The 19,908-nt window shown below is 38.3% G+C and overlaps 2 protein-coding genes across 3 annotated transcripts; one reads left to right on the top strand and one right to left on the bottom strand.

The window, feature by feature from the left end:
• Positions 1-4,476: 4,476 nt before the first annotated feature.
• Positions 4,477-5,745, bottom strand: LOC146367457 (uncharacterized). 2 transcript variants are annotated; one of them, XM_084913493.1, is made up of 4 exons: positions 5,379-5,745; positions 5,133-5,241; positions 4,927-5,001; positions 4,477-4,800 (listed from the first exon to the last, which is right to left on the bottom strand). In XM_084913493.1, exons 1-4 carry the CDS (start codon positions 5,449-5,451, stop codon positions 4,716-4,718), a joined length of 342 nt encoding a protein of 113 aa, XP_084769619.1. In that variant the 5' UTR covers positions 5,452-5,745; the 3' UTR covers positions 4,477-4,715. The 2 variants fall into 2 exon arrangements, with proteins under 2 accessions (XP_084769619.1, XP_084769618.1); XM_084913492.1 differs by having other exon boundaries at positions 5,133-5,244; positions 5,379-5,543.
• An 8,625-nt stretch (positions 5,746-14,370) lies between these two features.
• Positions 14,371-15,184, top strand: LOC146367456 (monocyte chemotactic protein 1B-like). Its single transcript, XM_084913350.1, has 3 exons — positions 14,371-14,476; positions 14,588-14,696; positions 14,820-15,184. Exons 1-3 carry the CDS (start codon positions 14,410-14,412, stop codon positions 14,938-14,940), a joined length of 297 nt encoding a protein of 98 aa, XP_084769476.1. The 5' UTR covers positions 14,371-14,409; the 3' UTR covers positions 14,941-15,184.
• The last annotated feature ends 4,724 nt before the right edge of the window (positions 15,185-19,908 follow it).

The raw sequence follows: 19,908 nt of genomic DNA, 5'->3' as shown, positions 1-19,908 counted from the left end.
CATTTGCCATGAAAATTACATAAATTGCTCTGTGAGGCTGGACATGAATAAGCAGTTTCTGGCAAGAGCATGTTTATTAACCAAGCAAAACTCTCAACACGTATTTGAGTAGTAGTCTTCTCTATAGCTGTCTCCACACTGTGTGAACAAGCATGTGTGCTTCTGAAGTGTCTTTGAGCAAGGCTATGAATTCCTTTCAACAAAAGTGGTAGTGATGTGTTGCTGGCCTTCACACTCCTGATTTCCCACTGAAAAGGCCACTCACATAGAGCATGTGGTGCAATTAAACTCCTGTTAATTGCAAAACATTCAGAAACTCTTGTTATTATTGCAGAAGTTAATTTCAGGTGTTAATTTTGCATCTATTAATTAACAACTTGTTGTTTTTCACATAAACTGTATGCTAGAAAGCATTTACCACTTGAAGATGCTGCAGTTGTGTTCTCCCCTTTTGGCACACTAAATAGGTCACGGCAACCAGGGGAAGGGGGCGGGGAGTTTTCACCACAAAACAATTTCAAAGTTACTGGTGATGTAAAACATCCTGACAGCAGGTGTATGCTACAATGTCAAAATATTGCATGAACAAGGCTATGCCAGTCTTTTTTTCTTTTGTAGCACTGCAACACTATAAGACATTATCATGTGTAACAAATTGCATTCAGGTGTAATTATGTAGCCATACACACTGAGAGATAAAGTTGCAGCCATGTGCTGAATTTTACTGAAATATGAACTGAATTCATCAGTGTTATTAGGGTTGCATAATAGCATACATGTCTAAATTGTAACCATGGCGCAAAATATGCAGTATTGGTTGCTGTGAAACAACACTGGGCTTCCTGTCCCCAGTTTAGGAGCCACAGGCTACAAAAAAAGCATCAGTAGTGCAGTGACTCTTCATATATATGTGCAGAGGTCATGTCAGTGAATGCTCTGCCACGTTTGTATTTTGTATTATCAACATGGCTCCAAGAGCTATGGTCACCCTGATGTCCCTTCTCCTGTTTCCTACTGAGCATGCTAAGTTCAGTTCTGCCTGCCTTTAACTTTATTTTGTCACATTTAACTTTTGGTCAGTCAATAATGCCAATATGATTGATGTTTATGATGTCCTGTGGGTGCATGTGTGTGTGCATCAGATGCCCACATGAGCAAAGCACGCTTTGCAAGCTACAAGCTGAAGCCAGTGCCTTTGAACTGTATCAGGGGATGCAAAATATAGTGATAACTACCATATATATCATGTAATACTCTCTCTTCCAAGCCATCCAACTTTGCCTGCAACCTCTAAGTCTCACTCTATAATATTTGAATATAATGGTCATAGGTGTGTGCAAATCTGAAAGCTGAGTGGGTGAGGGAAACTCTGGAAATACTCCAGTATGAGATGCTGACTAACATTTAAATATCAATTAGATGTTGCTTAAGATCTCTGCAGGCATGATCAATCTGAATAAAAAGCATTTGGTTTTTGGGATATCACCTGGGAGAACTACTTATTTTTTAGTTTAAAACTGGTCATGTCCGAGGGTGGCTCAGATGGAGGTAAAACATCAGTGAAGAAAACTGGAAACGCTTCAGCTGGTGATGGACGTTGTTACGAAATCAGTTTCACCCCGGTTCTTTTTATTCCTCGGGCATCCAGAGACGGCAACGGAACTCAGTAGTCATTTACAAAACCTTTATTCATCTTCATTTAAGCATGCATCTTCTAGAAGGGAAGACATGCAAGGCCGGTGTCCCTCTGCAGATCTTCAATGCTTTGTCTGTGAAACACAGTTTTGTAGAAGTGACCCCATCATAAAACCCTCATGGTGTGCTGGAAACTCTGTGTCTGTGTGTGTATGCACTAGGGCTGGGTATCGTCACTGATTTCTAGAATCGATTCACAAGGTCCTGAATCGATTCGATCCACGATTCGATTTAATTCGATTCGATTCAATTGGATTTGAATCTGGGAAATTTTGCCTCAGTCAGAAATATTATAATTCAGATCAGTACATTTACATATTTTTGTATCTATAAAAAGGAAGCTGACAGTTTCGAGACTTTATCAAAGGTGTGAGCATCACAGCAGATGCCTTTGTGTCAAAGTAGCTGAAGATAAAACACAGAAAAACATGAAGCTGATTTTCCTGGCCTGGGATTTTATAAAAATATTCCACAGTACATCAAAAACGAAAGAAAACCATTAACCAGCATATGAACATTACCTCTGAAGTTACAACGGTTTTATTAGAGACACAGCTAAGCGTTTTGCATTTTGCATAATTTTAAAAAGTTTAAATTTGTTCAGTATTGAACGGCAGAAATTAGGTTTTCTTTTCGGAAGTAAGTAAAAGGGAAAAAAAAACATCAGCCGACAGCGCTGTAAATAACGGTAGTCTTGTGCGTAACAAGCAAACGAATAATGCAGAAAACAGATTTCGGGGATAGACGGGAAACTGTTCTTGAAGTACACTGAGAGAGAGAGAGAGAGAGAGAGAGAGCTGTGCATGAAGTGTGGTGGAAGCAAAACAGCAAATGTAAGAGGGAATTCATGACGATGTTTATGTGAAGCGTAGTTTGGATCTTCTTTTGCTGCTGGTTCGGTCAATATTGTTTGGAGAGAGATCAAACCAACAGCTTTAGAATCAGCGCAAAAAGGGCGTGAACACAAAGCGCGGACCCGCCGAAACATCAGAATCAGCGAGCTGTCGGCTTTCAGCCCCGACCGTGTCCGTGCCGTCGGTGAGAAAGGCGACATCTCACTGATTCTGATCTGCGGGTCCGCGCTTTGTGTTTACGTCTTTGTGCAGAAGCCGTGTTCCTGCTCTCATTTACTGTTTTAGCTGTTTGGTGGTTGTCAAAATTTTGTGATGTTTCACCTGAGATTCTGGAATTTCGGGCAAAATACATTTATATAAAAAAATCGATTCAGGATTTTAATGAATCGATATCACGTTATCCAAGCCAGAATCGATTTTAATCGATGAATCGATTATTAAAACCCACCCCTAGTATGCACGAGCATGTGAGTGCCTGTGTGTGCGCGTACCCGTGTGTCTATGTGAGTGCACATGAGTGACTGTGCATGTAGGTGTGGGTGCGTCATAACAGTCAAAGCACTGTGTGTGTGTCTCTGTGTACGTGACTTCCTGCCGGTCATAAAAGTAATCTCCTCACCCAAGCTACACCAAATTCCTCTACACAACAGAGAAAACAGAGTTAACATATTACAAACACTGAGGCCCGCACCCAGGTCTCCCCTGGGGAATTTCCACTCAACATTAACTTCTCTTTGTCTTACTTTCACAGTTCAAAGTGGGGGAGGGCCGCCTAGAAATCTACTCCTAAATTCATGACACACTCGGGCCTTTATTGCATCCAGGGCAGTGTCAGCGTCTCTACAATAATTCTACATCCTACTTAACACATTTCTAAACTCTCAAATAAGCTACGCATATCTTCAACGTGGATATTTTTTCTGTATAAAAGAGGCTTTCCTTAACAGCAATTAGCAAAAAACAGACTAAAAAATTTCAGTTTGCAAATCTTAGTCTAAAAGAATCTCAAGCTTGTGCCATCAAGTTAACGCTGAGGATATTATCTCTTGAAACTGACTGACAAACTGTGCTTTACCTTATCTTTTACTTTATCCTTTAACTTCTTCAGCCTCAGACTTAGTACTCAGCATCAAAACTGAGAAGAACAGATTTAAACAAATGATGGTGCTTATTTGATCAGTCTGCCAATAAATGTTTATATGAACCCCTTTTTTGTTTTATTCATAGCAATGGATTTGCTGCGTAACCAAATTAATCTCTTAAAATATACCAACTGCATATACTTAGTTCAGACGGAAACACAATCATCGATTTAGGGAATATTTTCCAGTCAGTGAGTGACAGGAGATCCATAAATGATGCAGATGGTGTGTATTTACTTGTATGACACTACATGAGCACATTGTGTACACCTGAAAGGGTTTATCTGACAAGGTAAGTCCCTCAATGAGACACTTGTTCGACTGAAAGAACATGGCTATCAATCAAAGCACCCACTAGATGGCAGGATTAATCATTAAAACAACATACCTTAGTCAGGTACATCGTACACCTTGGTAGTCATTACAATATGTTTAAGGTGCATAAAACATTTTGAAATGATCTGCTTCTATGTATCCATTTAAGTTAATCTATTTATGCCAATCAAACGGTAATAGTTATATAGTTGTTGTCCATCTCTGTCTCTCTGTGTATCACGAGGAGTTTGGGGACTATAAGCACTAAAGGCTTTGATATGAATGTAATAAATAGTTCCTGATTACTAATATGAACAGTAACATGCTCACATATTTGGTGTCTTCTCAATGAATATGTTCAATAAAGTCAGAAATGTTAATTATAAGCTTAGATTTAGACAAGATTACATTTTATAGATAAATAATACAAAACCAGATAATTGGCAAGTATAACAAAGACTGTGGACAGATGACAGGATCAGTCCTTTTATTTATAACAAACACCATATCTCATCATGCCTCATAAAGATGTGTCTCTGCACAGAGCAAACAACTATCATAGGCAGAGAATCATAAAGAAAAAGAGACAACAGAAAAAATAAATACCGCCAATTATAAATATGAAATACAGATAACATTAGAAAGCATTTTAAATTATTTAAGATTAAAACAAATGTTTCTAGCTGTTTAGAGTGAAGAAGGATGCTCTCTATGGGCTGGAAGTTGTAGTAGTGGTAGTAGTAGTGGTAGTGGCAGTAGTTTTGAGAGCAGTCTTCCTTGCTCTGCGTGCATGCCTGTAAAAAACACACAGGTGGATAATGGTTAAAACAAGCTTGTGGTATACCTCAGCAACTTCATGTGCAAAGAAACCAATAACTTCTCGAAACAGGAAACAGGCTGAGATAAGGAGGCATACTCACTCTAGCTCCTTGATCTTTTCATATACCCAGTCTTGTTTCCAGTGGCTGCAGACTTCCCCTTCTGTTGTCTCAAATCTGGGTGGAGAAAAGAAAAAAACTCAAACTTGAGCCCATATTTTTCACTCGGCTTACTTTGATAAACTTGCTTTTCCAAGAAAATGTTTTAATCATGTCTTTCTTTGATAAAACAGGGAGATAAATCTTACATGACAGCGTTGACACAGGGTGGGTTCTTCTTCTGCATCCTGTAGCCAATGATTGGAGCGCTGATGGGATTGAGACTGATCACTTTGCAGCAGTCACTTGTCTTGGTCTCTGCTTTTAGGAAACAAAAACAGAATTTCAAACACATTTCTTTACAAGTAATGATAGTCATAGCAGAGGACTGTAGAGTTAAAACTATAGTATAAATATAAGAACAATATTGCGGAGGAGTCTGACAGGAAACTTACCAGCGGCTGCGGCCACTAACAGAACCCCGACGAGAAAGGCCTGGCATGCGAGTCTTCTGATGCACAGCTGCATGGTTATCGTGTAAGATCTTTCTGAGGTTCTTTGCAGCAGGTGACCTGTAGATCTTGCAGATGAAGTCTGCTCCCTGCAGCAGACCTCTGGCTTTTATCCCATTGAAAAAAGAGGAAGCAGGCCATACTGACCGGATGAATTGTGTCTTCGGGTTTTCTACAGTATCCATTTGCATCAGGGTGGGGGACAGGACGACTCGGGTGACACTGAGACTCTCATTTCCTTTTTTTAAATAAATTTCATCACCACTTTCGCACAGGAGTTAAGAAATCATGTTCATGACTTTTTATTTTACTTTTTTTAATATTACCTTTAATAAGTAAATAACAAAGTGATGTGCATTGCAAATATTATATAACACACACCTGAAGCAATCCAGTGATAATTATTCTGATCCTATATTAAAGCACACTATGTCCACTTAAAGGACACTTGGTAAACTTTGTTTATTATGCTTGATTTCCTAGTATTACAGTCTTTGTACTGTGTTAAACTGCAGTTAAAAACATGAAGTAAAGTATATAAACTGACTTTGTTTTACTCATCTGTATGTGTCTGCTCAGCAACACTCCACAGTATTACTGTTAACAAGGTAAGCAAGAACGCAGTATGGATAAATTGAGTTGGTGAGCATTTGCATTCAGATAACTGTTATCGTTAACCTGAAATTAAAGTTGACAGTTTTTAATCTTTGTCTAATAATCAGGTATTAATTTTAGTTAAATCTGCTGATTTAAGCAATTACGCGTCATATCAGGAACGCCACTTGACACAATCTCTATCTTCCTTTTTATCCCTCTTTTTTTCTGATGCTGACAGCTATTACAAGTACAAGGAAAAGGGAAGGAAGCATTTCCTAAGGGTTCCACCACAAACCACCGATTTCCGAGCATCCTCCATCCAAATTTGGTCATTCCGTCATTTCTAAGTAAAGTTATATGTCTGAACTTGTTCAATGATCCTTCAAGATTTAACCAAGTAGGAAAAGTAAAAAAAAAAAATGCAAACCTACAACTATATTTTTTCTTATAAAATGATAATAACATATTCAAATTGGAGCATTTATTTACTTTTATTTGAAATACCAAGTTTGTAGTTAAAAGCTTTTTTTGGAAGCAAAAGAAGAAAGAATGAACCTGCTCGCCATTTTATTAATATTAAATAATGTGTTGGATATTTTAAATGTTGCATTTTAATTTGAAATTTCTGTTCATTAAAGATTACCTGTCATAAAAGGGAAGTAAGAGGTCTGTGGCCACTATTTAGGCAAATCTGGTCAAATCTCTAACCATAAACACATGACAAAGACGTCACCCAAAGTTAAGCACTTATTTGCCTTGTGAATTAATATAAAATTGTGCTGATTGTAAACAGGATATATTTAATAACTTTTCTAACTATGTAAGTCAGTTGACAGTGACAGGCTTTGGCCTGTGGTTCATGTGTAAGAAACAAAGATCAAACAACTAGTCTTTCAATTAGGAGATTATTTGTGAAAAAAGAATTCAGATTGTATTTGTTATGTTTTGTATTTCAGAAACATTCATTAGAATCTGATATTCTGATATCCCCAAGTCTAATCTGCTCAGGGAACCACTGTCATTGTTATAAATGAAACAACTGCTTTCAAATACAGGTTTTTATCATTTCACAGAAGGTCCTCTTGTCTGCACTTCCTAACCTTCAGTTACCCCCAATTCACTTTAATCTCACCAAGCTGTCATTGTAATGTAGCCTTTATTACACAAGGACTTTTAGATTGCTGCCTAATGTTCTCACTGTTTAAGGCTCAATAGATCACCGGCCCATCGCAGACCTAAAGCAGAGAGACAGACAACTACATTTAGAACAATTTAGACTCACCAGTTGACCCAACAAGCATGTCTTTGGACTGTGGGCAAAACCAGAGCAACCACAAGAAACACACAAAGATGGAAGAAGAAACGGCAAACTTCATACAGAAAGGCCCATCTGACTAATATGACACAAAGTACTAACCACTGCACCACTGTGTGGCCTGAACATATTAAACATATAACCGTGTCACTAACAAGAATATTGAGGTATTTTTTAATGAAATGAATAAATGCAATGGTCTCAGTCTTGAGTTATCCTCTACAGACATAGCTGTATAAATGGTTTAAAATGCTAAAAGATATTTCCCCATTTAACTTTAACATTTAAAGTGAAATATTATGAGATCTCAAATAGCTACAGAACAAAATGCGCAGCGTGTCATCTCTTCATTTACTGGGATTAGTAGCAGACTTTTGAGATTAAGAGTTACTAAATATGTGAAAGGTTCTTGGCTCTGTAACATGCTTTACAGCACAATGACATCAAGTCACAGTAATGTCAGCTGATGGGATACTTCACTGGATCTGGTCATTTTCAATAATGTTAAAAATACTTGTCAAAGGAAAGCAGAAATGATAACTCACAATGAGGAAGGAAGCATGACCATAAGAAACTGAAAAAGACAGGTTGTATCCAACACCACGGTTCCCAATCTAACAATGAAATCCACTATTTCATTATAGGTGTCACTGCATGTGATCATTCAGGAATCCAGCCAGACTACTATCTGCTGTGCCATATCTTTATGGGCTACAACTTTTGTTGGAGCTTAAAACTTCTGTTTTAGGTTAATCATAAGGAAGCAGCCCCTGAGTGGAGTTGAGTCACCACTGACATTTCCAGAGATTTAAAAGAAACAGGAAGGACCACGGTGCACTGGCAACTTCACAACAATGCAGTCCTTGAGGCACACTTTCCACAGCTGCTGAAAAACGCACAGAGAAGCCCGACTTCCAGAAATTACTCTGTGGACAATGTGACAAAGACACTGTGAGGCACATAGAGTTGGGGGGCAGCCACACAATTATTCAAAAACTGCTTTTTCAGACCCGAAACTAACAGCACCATGTGGCACCTCATCCCACATGTGTTTCACAAGTGTCTGTTGGTGAATTTACCAGCAGCATTGTAGACGGGTGGCATGACTCCCCACTGCTTGCACAGAGTGGACTGATATTATGGCAGGAAATGTCACAAATGTGTGTTTAGCCAAAAAACAAAAAGTACTTAGATAATAATTCTCATGTAAGATCAAATACACTGAGTTCAACTTTGGGGATTTCAGTTTGTCCTAAATAATAAACCACATTCTGGAATGGTGGCCACAGACCATTACTCTTTCCTTATCCCTGCTGAGTGACGTTACGCTTGATGCTAGTGTCCCTCTCAGTAGTGGTAGTAAGAGATGGCATCGGCAACAGCACAAGCAAACCAGCTCCTTCAGGATGGCCTGTCCATATGTGCCATTTACAGAGGTGGCAAAAGTAGAATCTTTCTTTACTTAAGTACAAGTTCAGACACCTGGGTTTAGAAAAGCTCCAGTAAAAGTTGAAGTACTGAAGCAACTCTTTACTCAAGTAAAAGTGAAAATGTACAGGCTCTGAAATGTACTCAAAGTAAGAAAGTAAAAATGAGCTCCTTGAAGGACAATTCTAATAATCATTTTTGCAAAACGGTAACTGAACCTTGTGCTATATAATATACAACATAACATTTATAACATAATATAAAACAATATTAGTACAGGAGAATGCAAATATTATTCAAATCTAAATTTGAATTCTCGTGAAAGCTTCAATCTGTTATGTAGGTTAGTGTAGGTGCTGTAATCAGCTAACCTGCTGCTATTTGTGGATCTACACAGAAAAAAAACCTCACTTCCTTAATGCTTCCTTCTCTTCTGTAGCGCTAGCTAGAGTCGGAAGTACCACAAACACAGCATACGGACACCCCTGCTGTACTTCCGGTTTAAATCCCCCCACCCGTGTAAATGCTTTGGAAGAAGTAACGAAGTAACGAGTCTGTTTTGAAAATGCAAGGAGGAGAAAAGATATTACAGACATTGGTTTAAAAATGTTGGGAGTAAAAGTAACACTATTTGTATTTGGTTACGTCCCATCTCTGGCTACTTAGTCAGCAATGCACACAGGTGTCAGCTTCAGAAATCAGAGTTCATGTAAGCTTTGTTGCCCCATTTTGGTTATTTCTCTCTACTAGTGCATCTATAACACATATTTCAACAGCAGTCAAAATATAGCTAGCAATGTGAAGAACATGAGTCACTGACATTTTATTTGTTTCCCTCAGCCATCTGTGTTGGGTTTTTTATAGACATTAATAAATACCTGTGGTGGCAGAATGTAAGAGGTGAGAGTAATGTGTGCTAGCACAGCTGCAGTAATCTCACTGACACAGAATCAGACAGAAAGCAATTTTTCACTAAACACACAACTAAAATTATTCTAAAATGCACTTTAATGTAGGTTCTTCATGAGGGATCTCTTACATATTATATTTGTTTTAATGTAATATATGCCATATATGCCATCACAAGAAGGTGTGCTTTGTCTTCCAGCAGAGTCTCAAGTGTATGGAGCTGATACCAGGATATGTGCCACTACACAGGGAGAACTGAACTAAAGGAGAGCACCAACACAGCAGACGTACCTGTATCTGCTCCTTTTTGCAAGACAGAACAGAAGCTGCCAAACAAACTGTCCGAAACAAACTATATGAGCTTGGTGTGAAGTCCCAGTGATGTTTAGTGCCTACTTGCCATGCAGCTTGATTGGCAGAGAATGCCATAAATGGCAGTTCTGCCAATGAGGCTATTCCCCCGACCCCAAATGGTTGGACTATTTCAGTCATCCAACCCCAATTATAAATTAGGGTTTCTACTTAAGGAGAAAACTGGTCTGATTGAAAATGTCAACAAAAATATTGATTCCTTAAAACAAACCTAGTAAAGCAAGTGATCTAACATCTAAGAAGGTGTGAATATTTTAACTACTACAACAGCAGAAAAATTACCTCCAGCCACCAGTGATGAGTAATGCAGGGATTGGATTTAGTTAATACTGTAAATTTCTCAGAGTGCCAGTGGGGAAAGTATGCAAGCAGTGTAGGTGTATGCTTTCAGTGTTGCTGGTCTTTAAAAGGCTTGTACTTAAGACTACAATTCTGATAGGCAATGCTAATTCTTGTCTTCCTCTCACTTGTGCTTCGTAGCCTTGAATGCAGTGCTCAAAGTAAGGTTAATTTGAATATTTGCATGCATGAGGAACTAGCTTGTCCGTGTTCATGTCGACTCTGTTGATTATAAGTTTGATTTCAGATTATGGTAATGATGAATACAACATTACAGTCTTGTGTCTCTACTTTAAGGTGTGTCAAGTTGTTGTGAAAAAAACTCAAATATCCAAATCCATCAAGACCGGCTGAAGAGTTACTACATCCAGCAGCCACCGTCATGTTCTGTAACTACTGTGGTGTAAGTCAGAAATGGGATCTAGTATTAGATTTGTGAACACAGCTCATCTTGAAGTGGTTTGTTTTGTTTTTTTTTGTTTTGTTTTTTAAAACAGTGCTTTTACAAACTGCTTAGCCTGAAGTCTAAAAATGCTCTTTTGAGAAAAGCTGTAGCGCATTGTTTTGTCTGTACTTTGTATCACATTCACCACAGTGCGTGGCAGGAGAATCTGCTCTGACACCATGAGACTGTGGACACAGATGAGTATGGCCTATCTTGATGGAAAGTCCCTCAAAAAAGAGTCCACGTTCATATCAGCATAATGCCAGTATCCATGGTGCTTTTTGTGTTATACCAATTAAACAAATACCTATGTGTTCTTTAAAGTATAATAAGTAAAACACACATGGCTAAATTATTTAAAAAAAATATTATGAAACACGTATGTACCACTAAATTGTTAGAAATGAGAAAAAAAATGTTTTTGCCTGGAACTCTTTAAAGCCTGACTCATGAAATAACTACCAGAAATCCAAGTATTTTGAAACAGGGCAGCACGGAGGCGGGGAAGGAACAGGTGTACAGGACTGTTTAATGAGGGAGACCTGTCTTATGTCTTTGGCAGTGAGAAGGATCACTCACTGGGAGTGATGGAGTGGCTGCATCCGAAACTGGTGCCGGAAACCGCTGGAGGAAAACACAGCGTATTTTTCAATAAAGCACAGTTACAAGCACAACCCAGACCTGTGTGTATGTGGGTCCTGTGTCACAGTATCAAATATGATACGCGAGGCATTAAGGGGTTAAACATTATGAACAACTGTTAAATAATTGCTTTATGATTTGTCACTGCAATAGGTAATATTTAGGAGTGGGAATCAGAGAGTACATACAGTAAGAGATGCATCATAACACAATGCTATCATGAGATGTACACCAATGATAAAGATCTCTACCATGATACAGTGTTTTGGCAATGTACAATATACTGCAGGACAATAATCTAACACATCAGTGAGTTTATATAAATTAGGAAGCAGCAGTTTCAAGCAGAGCCTTGCATATTTCTGGCCCTTTGTAATGCTTTTTAATACAACAGAATGAATGAAGTTAATGTGAAAGTAGGGCGTGAACAGTTCCTCAGTATGCCAAAGCATTCCTGTTTCAAATTTTCTTTCACTTCTACACAGATTTGAGTTTGTGTGTGTGTGTCTTTAGTCAGCAGTTTACATCAGTGTCTCAGCTTCACAAATTAAAGTTCATGTAATCTGCTTTGCCTCATTTTGGTTATTTCTCTATACTGTTGCATCTTCAACACATCATAACATCTGTTAAAATATTGCAAACCATCTTTGATGGTCTAAAGTTTAGACCATCTAAGATGGCTAGATTGTTGCTAAGCTTAGTCCAAAGTGTAACAACATATCATTTAGTTGCCATTTTGAAATTCTGCAGAAAATTAGTCACTGGCACCCTGTTTGTTGCCCTGAGCTGGCTGTATGTCAGTGGTTTTCTATCTACATTAATAAATCCGTGCGGTATTTCATGTGTGCTAGCACAGCTGCACTGACCTCACTGACACAGAATCAGACAGAAACCCTTTTCACCAAACACAGACCCAAAAAGGCTCTAAAATGCTAATTAGTACATGTATTTAATGGAGTTTTTTCTTGAGTGATGTATCCTGTGATGTGAGAAGGAAAGCTTTGATTTCAATTTTCTTCAATAAAAATGTAACATTTTTGATTTTTTATACATGATTTGATTTTTGGAAGGTTTTCTTGTACAGTAACGCCCTCTTAACATTGCACAGGTAATCGCCAACCAACACCGGACATTGGTTAAATGTTCTTTAGGTCGGAGGTCCCCAACCTTTTTTGCGCCTTTTTTATGTCCGACAATATTTTCACGGACCGGCCTTTAAGGTGTTGCGGATAAATACAGAGGTTGGGGACCGCTGCTTTAGGTTACAAAGAGGTGTACAAGTTCGAGTTCATATTACATTGCTTACATTGCCACACTAACAGCACCACCATCTTTCTGACCTAGGGTAGACTGAAGCATCAAATGGTCACTGGAGCATGTTAAGTAGGGACCAATGTGCCAGAAAAGCAAAAAAAAAAAAAAAAAAAAGATTTGTGCAACTTTGTTTATCAGCAAAGAATACAAAATCCAGCTAAGATTCATTTTCCAATTGCACATTAAATTATAGATCTTTCTATTTCATTCTTATTTATAACATAAACTATGTTTAAATTAGAAAACACAGCTATGAGTCAACAGGCTATCAGTGTGTAAGCTAACAGCAGCATAAAAAAACATTTACAATTTATTTATTCAAATCACAACATTTTACATTTGGATGCAAACATTTAGATCTCTTTATATGTCGTAAATGTCAGTCAAACATTTTGGGTACCTTGCATCTTGACCTCTGCAGGTTTTCTTTCCTTCTCCTCACAGATATCTTCAAGTGCCAGCGCCCTCCCATGGATAGCTTGGAAAAATGCAACAATTCCTTAATTCCTTAACCACTCTGTATGATTGGTAGGTCTAACCCTTGTAAATATACAGAGTCTCCATACATGCATGAGGATGTTAACTCTTTAGTTTAATGTTAGTATCACCTTAATTAAAGAAGTCTTTCTCTTTTTGTGAAAGAATGACTGCTCTCACGTCTCCCTGATGCCAGGTGTGGGATTTTGTGACCTGCTGTAGTGATGTTACCACTTCATAACATTTATTCATATCTTCTCCAACCATGACTGCCGAACTGCACAACAGCCATGACACAACAGAGCTAAATATAACTCCTCCTATGCTCTTCCAGAAGAATGCATGACCTTAAACCATATAGGTTAAAGTGGGATGATGTAACATTTCCAGCATCACTGCACGAGTGCCGATTTAAGTATAACCTCACATATACTCTTAAATGCCATGACACCGACACAGGGAAATGTATTTCTGCAGTGTGGTTGCAGAAATGAGTACATCGGCACTGAGCGCACAGAGAAAGAGACGCTCACCTCAAAAACCTAACAGTAGAAAGCTTCCGTGCTAGAAAGTGAGAGGAATTCACCATAACATATGCAGTTACATTAAAGTCCTTATTTCCACATCATTTTCCAGATTCTTTTGAGTTTAACAAAGTACTTATATATTTCACCAGCTTCTTTGTCACTTAATGATGGAAATAAAACTATGTGAAGGAGTCAACAAATCACTTTTTTAATTAAAAATTAAAAGAAACAAAAAGGAATCACATCATATCCACTTGCCATAGTTGTTAAGATGGTGTTCTAAGATCTTCATGTTGTAGCTACAGGTATTTTCCATATAATTTTCATTATGAAAATAAATTATAATGATCGTTACAGACCACATTCAACTGCAGTGGAAAATGCCTTAACACCCTCAGACCACCGTTGATGAGAGTGGAGAAACAAAGTGCAACACTGGTGAGCTGTTGTGGGAGGAAATTGTTCTACTACTTTCCAGCCGTGTGCGTATCTGTGGGTGCTTCACACCTTGCTGCAAGCGGAATAACTGAATGCTGAATGTGTCGGTGGTCTTTAAAAGGGCTTGCAGAGCAGTGCAAAAGTCAAATCTGTTTCAGCTACGGCCACACGATGAAGGGACTTACAATTATCTCGCTTTTGCTTGTAGCTATCATGGTATCTACAGCCGCTGCTCAAGGTAATGCATGGATTCTTCTATGGATGAATATTGACTTCGTTTTTGCACGATTTCATGTTAGATTTGGATCATGCTGATGATAACACTGTAATCTTTTATCTTTATTTCAAGGTGGGATTTCAAGTTGTTGTCAGAAAACCTCGAACACCCAAATCCATCGAGACCTGCTGAAGAGATACTACATCCAGCAGCCACCGTCGTGTTCTATACCTGCAGTGGTGTAAGTCAGAAAAATGATCCAATATTAAAGTATCTTTAAGTTTTTAAAATGTTGAGCCCAAATTGTTCATGTATATTCTTCCCTTGCTGACTGTTAATTTTCTCTCTTTGTGATTTTCAACAGATTCACCACAATTAGTGGCAGGAGAATCTGCTCGGACAGTTCGAAAACATGGACGCAGACCAGCATGGCCTATCTTGATGGAAAAGACTGGCAAAAACGAAATAACACGGCAAAGAAATAGTGACACAATATCTACGTTCATCCAAAATTGACATTACTATTTAAACTACAGATTTTGCCACGGACCTTGAATATTTGCTCATTTTTCTACCTTATATAACTTTCGTGATGTTAATATGACATTGAATGTCTTCATTGGATTTATGCATGTAAATATGTAAATAAAATGTTATTGTATATTTCCGTATATTGGAAATGATATGGATTGAGATTGGGTAATAAAAGGTGTCACACTGTAATGGCTATATTGTGGTGACTGTATTTTTTTTTTTTAAGATTGCTATTGCATCGAGGTGCGTCCAGCGAGAAAAGCTAAAATCTTGAGCATTTCTTCACCTCTTTATCTGATGTTTCTAAATGTCTCATCTTCATGAGAATATGACAAAACCAAAACGTTCCTTTAGTAAGATGGCTAAGTCGATGAGGAATGTCACCCTCAGCACTGATGTTAGAGAGTTTTAAAACGGAGAAGCGATCCAAAAAAAATCCCACATCTAAAAGATCTGCCAGGTGTTAAACATTTGTAGTTCAAGGCCTTTACTAAAATAGAGACAGAAACCATACTAGAAGGTTTCTAAATGTGATTTAAAATGCTGCTTAAGTAAAGGTAAGCGTGATGTCCAATGGCTTAGTAGGCTTTATTATACATTTACTAAATAGATCGTCAATGATGGAATAATAGATGATAAGCATTTTACTGTTAATATGGTTGGGGAAGTTTTAAATAAATTCTAACGGAAGGAGGCTTTGCAAAGTTGAGTCTTTGCAAACCACAAGACTCAATCTTCAACACAAGACCAAAGTGAAGATGTTCGGCCACGATGTGCAACGGGATGTTTGGCAAAAACCAAACTCAGCACATGAACAGAAACACCTCATACCATCTGTCAAGTACAGGGGGAGGAGGGGGGATGGTTTGGGCTTGCTTTGCAGCCACAGCACCTGGGCACCTTGCAGTCACTGAGTCAACCATGAACTCCTGTGTAAACCAAAGTATTCTCAAGTCAAATGTGAGACCATCTGTCCGACAGCTAAAGCTCTGCCGAAATTTGGTCAGGTATCAGTACAACGATCCCAAGCACAGGCGCAAATGTACAAGGAATGGCTAAAAGAAGAAAGGAATCAAAGTGTTGCAGTGGCCTAGTGAAGGTCCGGACCTCAACCTGACCGAAAAACTGTGGTGGGATAATTGTGCATAACTGAATACCCACAAACCTCACTGAACTGTGTGTGTGGACTGTGTGTGGTCCAGAATTCCTCCACGATGATGTGACAGACTGGAAGTACAGAAAATGATCACCTTAAGTTATTGCTGTTAAGGGTGGCTCTGCAAGCCATAATAATGAGATGCTCTTTGTGTTGTCCAAGTTTCTGTTAAACAAATAAGGACACAGTGTAACATGTCATGTGTTGTTGTTCGTCTGAGGCTGTATTTACCTAAAGTTAAGGCCTGCTTAGGACCAGACAATTTTTTAAATGTTCTGATACAGAAAACTTTAGAACTGATCACTGCAGTGCTTTCTATTTTACAATGACTGTACACAGATTGAAACATAATTCACACAACTAAGCATGGACAGGCCCAAATGCTCCTTGTCCATCCTCAAGTCTGCACTGTTTAGGGACTGCAGAGAGGAAGGATTCAGAGTAAAGACTTAGTAAATGTATTAAGTGATTGTCTCTTTTGGAAGAATTCAAATAAATAAAAATAAAGGTTTTCAGTGTGTTTCTCAATATGAAAGCAAGAGTGGGCATTGTCCAGCCAATGGTTTTCAATTTAGGCATATCGACCAACAAACTGACCAGATGACCTGCCAACTAGTGTAGTAGTGAGCTAATGTTTCTAATATTTTAACTATCCTATTACCTGCAGTCATAGATAACTGGTGTAATATGTAATTTTCAAAATGACGGGGATTTAAACACATAAAAATAGACATAAGTACATGTTGTCTCTAAAGCCACTTTCATAAATCATAATTAAAACCGCAAACAAAACATCAAAACAGACACATTTTTGTTGATCAAAAGTCTGAATCTTCTCACGATCTAGGCTGAGTCATTTGCATTGACAGCTTAATCATTTTTGCTTCTTTAGTGGTCACCGTGTTCCATGTCCCTCACTAAGACGTGGTGGGCTTCAGGCAGACCAGGTGGAAGTTTTAGGGGCTTTACTTTGCATGTTTCCTCCATTCCGGTGTTATAACACAATGATGTGTGATTAAAAAAAAAAAAGCTATTAAAAACCACGTTTACTATGTGTGGGTAGAAAGAGAAAGTACAGCTCTGTCTCAGTGTGCTAGAGCTGGGGGAGGTCTGAGGGGCTGAGAGCGTTTGAGGTCGATGAGACATTTTACTCGCGCTAAAGAGTAATGGGTTTTTCCCAGCCCTGAACCCACCTTAGTGGTCCGCCATTGTTGCTATTTGTATGACAGAGCTGTTAAACATTTAAGCAAAAACCCTAAACTACAAATTAAACCGTAGTTAAACAAAAGTGTGGCGTAAACATTGCAAAAAAACCACTGGGGCTAAGGCTTTTCTTTCAGTTGTCACATTCATGTGCCGTCAAGTCAAAAAGTACCGTGCATGGTTCAGTTTACAGTAGGTTTCAGAAGAATCTCTGTGAAGTTTTATTTACTTTGTACTGTATTGCATTATTTTTCACACTTTTTCATAAAACTGCAAATGCTTGTGTGGGTGCATGCATGTGCAGTACGAAGGTGACAATGAATAACTTCCTATGCCTCAGTGACTAAATTATACTCACGTTGCACGGAGCCAAAAGAACTACGTGAGGTCGCACTTTCCTCTGTGCGGGTCTACCACAAAATGCATATGTAGTGCCGAATACTAGAGGATATGTGGCAATGTGTACTATTGCAGGCAAAAAGACGTAAGATTATATGAAGAAAATAGTCCTGCCTTTTACCTCGGCCTACTTATTTTATCAGTTTTAATAACAAATGCAGGTCAAAAGTTAATTTTTGCATCGACACGATTCCTGAGTCGCCTTTTGACCCCAACTCTATGAACAACTTCCTGAAATGCTTTTTAACCTACATTAGGTGCTAAAGTCTTTGGCCAGATCAATGCTGCTGTAAATGTGAAATCAATTAAGGATTCATTCCCCCAAAGATTTCACCTTTTATCAATGGATTTGATTCAATCCTTTTTAATGCCTCATTACATGCTTTGTGGAGGTAGATGACAAATGCAGGAATGACTCAAAACCGCAGGCTGTAGGACCAAAACAGTGAGTTAAAAGATGCTGAAATCTCTCATTTATTTATATCCACATTCATCTCTCATCTGTCACCTAGCACACAGTATTTTTTTTCTATTGTTAAGGCAAAAGTATGACAAAGTATTCAAGTATTCCTATAAATACACCTTGTACATATTTGTCTGTGTCAGCTATTTCATGTTGCACGGACTACTGAAATGTGCCTAATGTTCTTAGAAGAGAGGAAATAGCCCCTGTATTAGCCTTCTGCTAAATTAGACCCTGCAAGCGTAAACTCATCCCACCTGCTCAAGTATACTCAGGATGTGGTGGTTAGCGTGGTATCACAGGCCCCCAGTTTCAGAGAAAACCAAACTCGACCCTGAAACATAAATGCAAAAATATTGCAGGAATATGACCTATATTTAAAAAAAATTGCCCCAGCACAATTAAACTTTTAAAACCTTTATGCTCATGCTGAAAGCAACAACACCTACTCTGAATTTTCTATCTGATTTTGTTCTTACTCATGGAAAAAACTAGTCTTCCATTAACAAACAGTCATTAGGGGAAAAAGTTACATGTTAACATATAATATACAACTAATATAATGCATATTTACATCTTATAATATGTACTTGTATTTTGGGTTTCTGTGCACCATAAGGTGTTTTTGTGGCATTTTATGTGCGTCACAAATAAAGAAAAAAACCCATACAGATTGTGAAATTGATAATTCTCAAATGCAATTACTATCTATAACATTAGCTTATCTAGAATTTTTGGATGTACGTGAGTAGCAAATGTCACCGGTTATCATGGTGATCAGTCAGAGATGTGTCTGTTCTTCTGCACACCCATAACAAGTAGACTGTTTGCATGAACCTGACTTGTGCATTAAAATAGAAAGAAAAAAACACTGCAGGTTTTACACCCTGATACTAACACGGTACGTGAGCCTCTCTGCTATTTTAGGCGTAAGTCAGCTTTATATCAGAACAAGCTGTTAAGCCAGACCATGTGATGTCCAATTTTCTTTAAAATTACCATGCAATCTCCATAATGGAAATATATAACGTCATTGCATATTAATTTTAGAACTACAGTGAAAGGATAGCAACAACTTCACCTACTTCCAAGGTGCATGGAGAGGATGAGAAACTAACAATGCAGGAACTCCAGCAACACTTAAAGGTTGCTGAGGGAACAACTTTATTAATTGACCAATGCGTTTTGGCTTGTGGCCTTCATCAGGGTATTCCTCACCATCCTGACCCATCATGACCCTGATGAAGGCCACAAGCTGAAACGCATTGGTCAGTTAATAAAAATGTTCCTCTTTACCTATAACTACAGTAAAAGAAATATCAGTTACAATTTTAGGTTTTACACTGCACTTTGGCAGTTATGCAGGTGAGGCAACTGAGTTAGCTTAAGTGATTAGGACAGTGATTAGCAGCATAGTTTTGAGTGGTACTACTCTAAGCATGTTGTCGTTTGATTGGTTGAGCAGCATGTTGGAGGATACAGAGATGTGCTAGCTAGTTTAACATCTGGTTAGTTGGTTGTTAATTGTTAGCACACTGCACTGTTAGGTGATGTTATTGTCTGGCAAAATTATAGCAACAAGTGAAAAGAAAAGTGAAGAGACTCCTTAGTAGAGCTGCTTTGAGGGTATTGGCAAAGTGATAAAGATCAAAACCACACATACCACCTTCCCTTAACCCCTAGACTGGCATTGAAACT

Source organism: Perissodus microlepis, chromosome 18 (genome assembly GCF_051167445.1).
Source record: "Perissodus microlepis isolate ML-2025 ecotype Zambia chromosome 18, ASM5116744v1, whole genome shotgun sequence".
Lineage (NCBI taxonomy): Eukaryota > Metazoa > Chordata > Actinopteri > Cichliformes > Cichlidae > Perissodus > Perissodus microlepis.
This window is presented reverse-complemented; position numbering and strand designations above follow the sequence as displayed.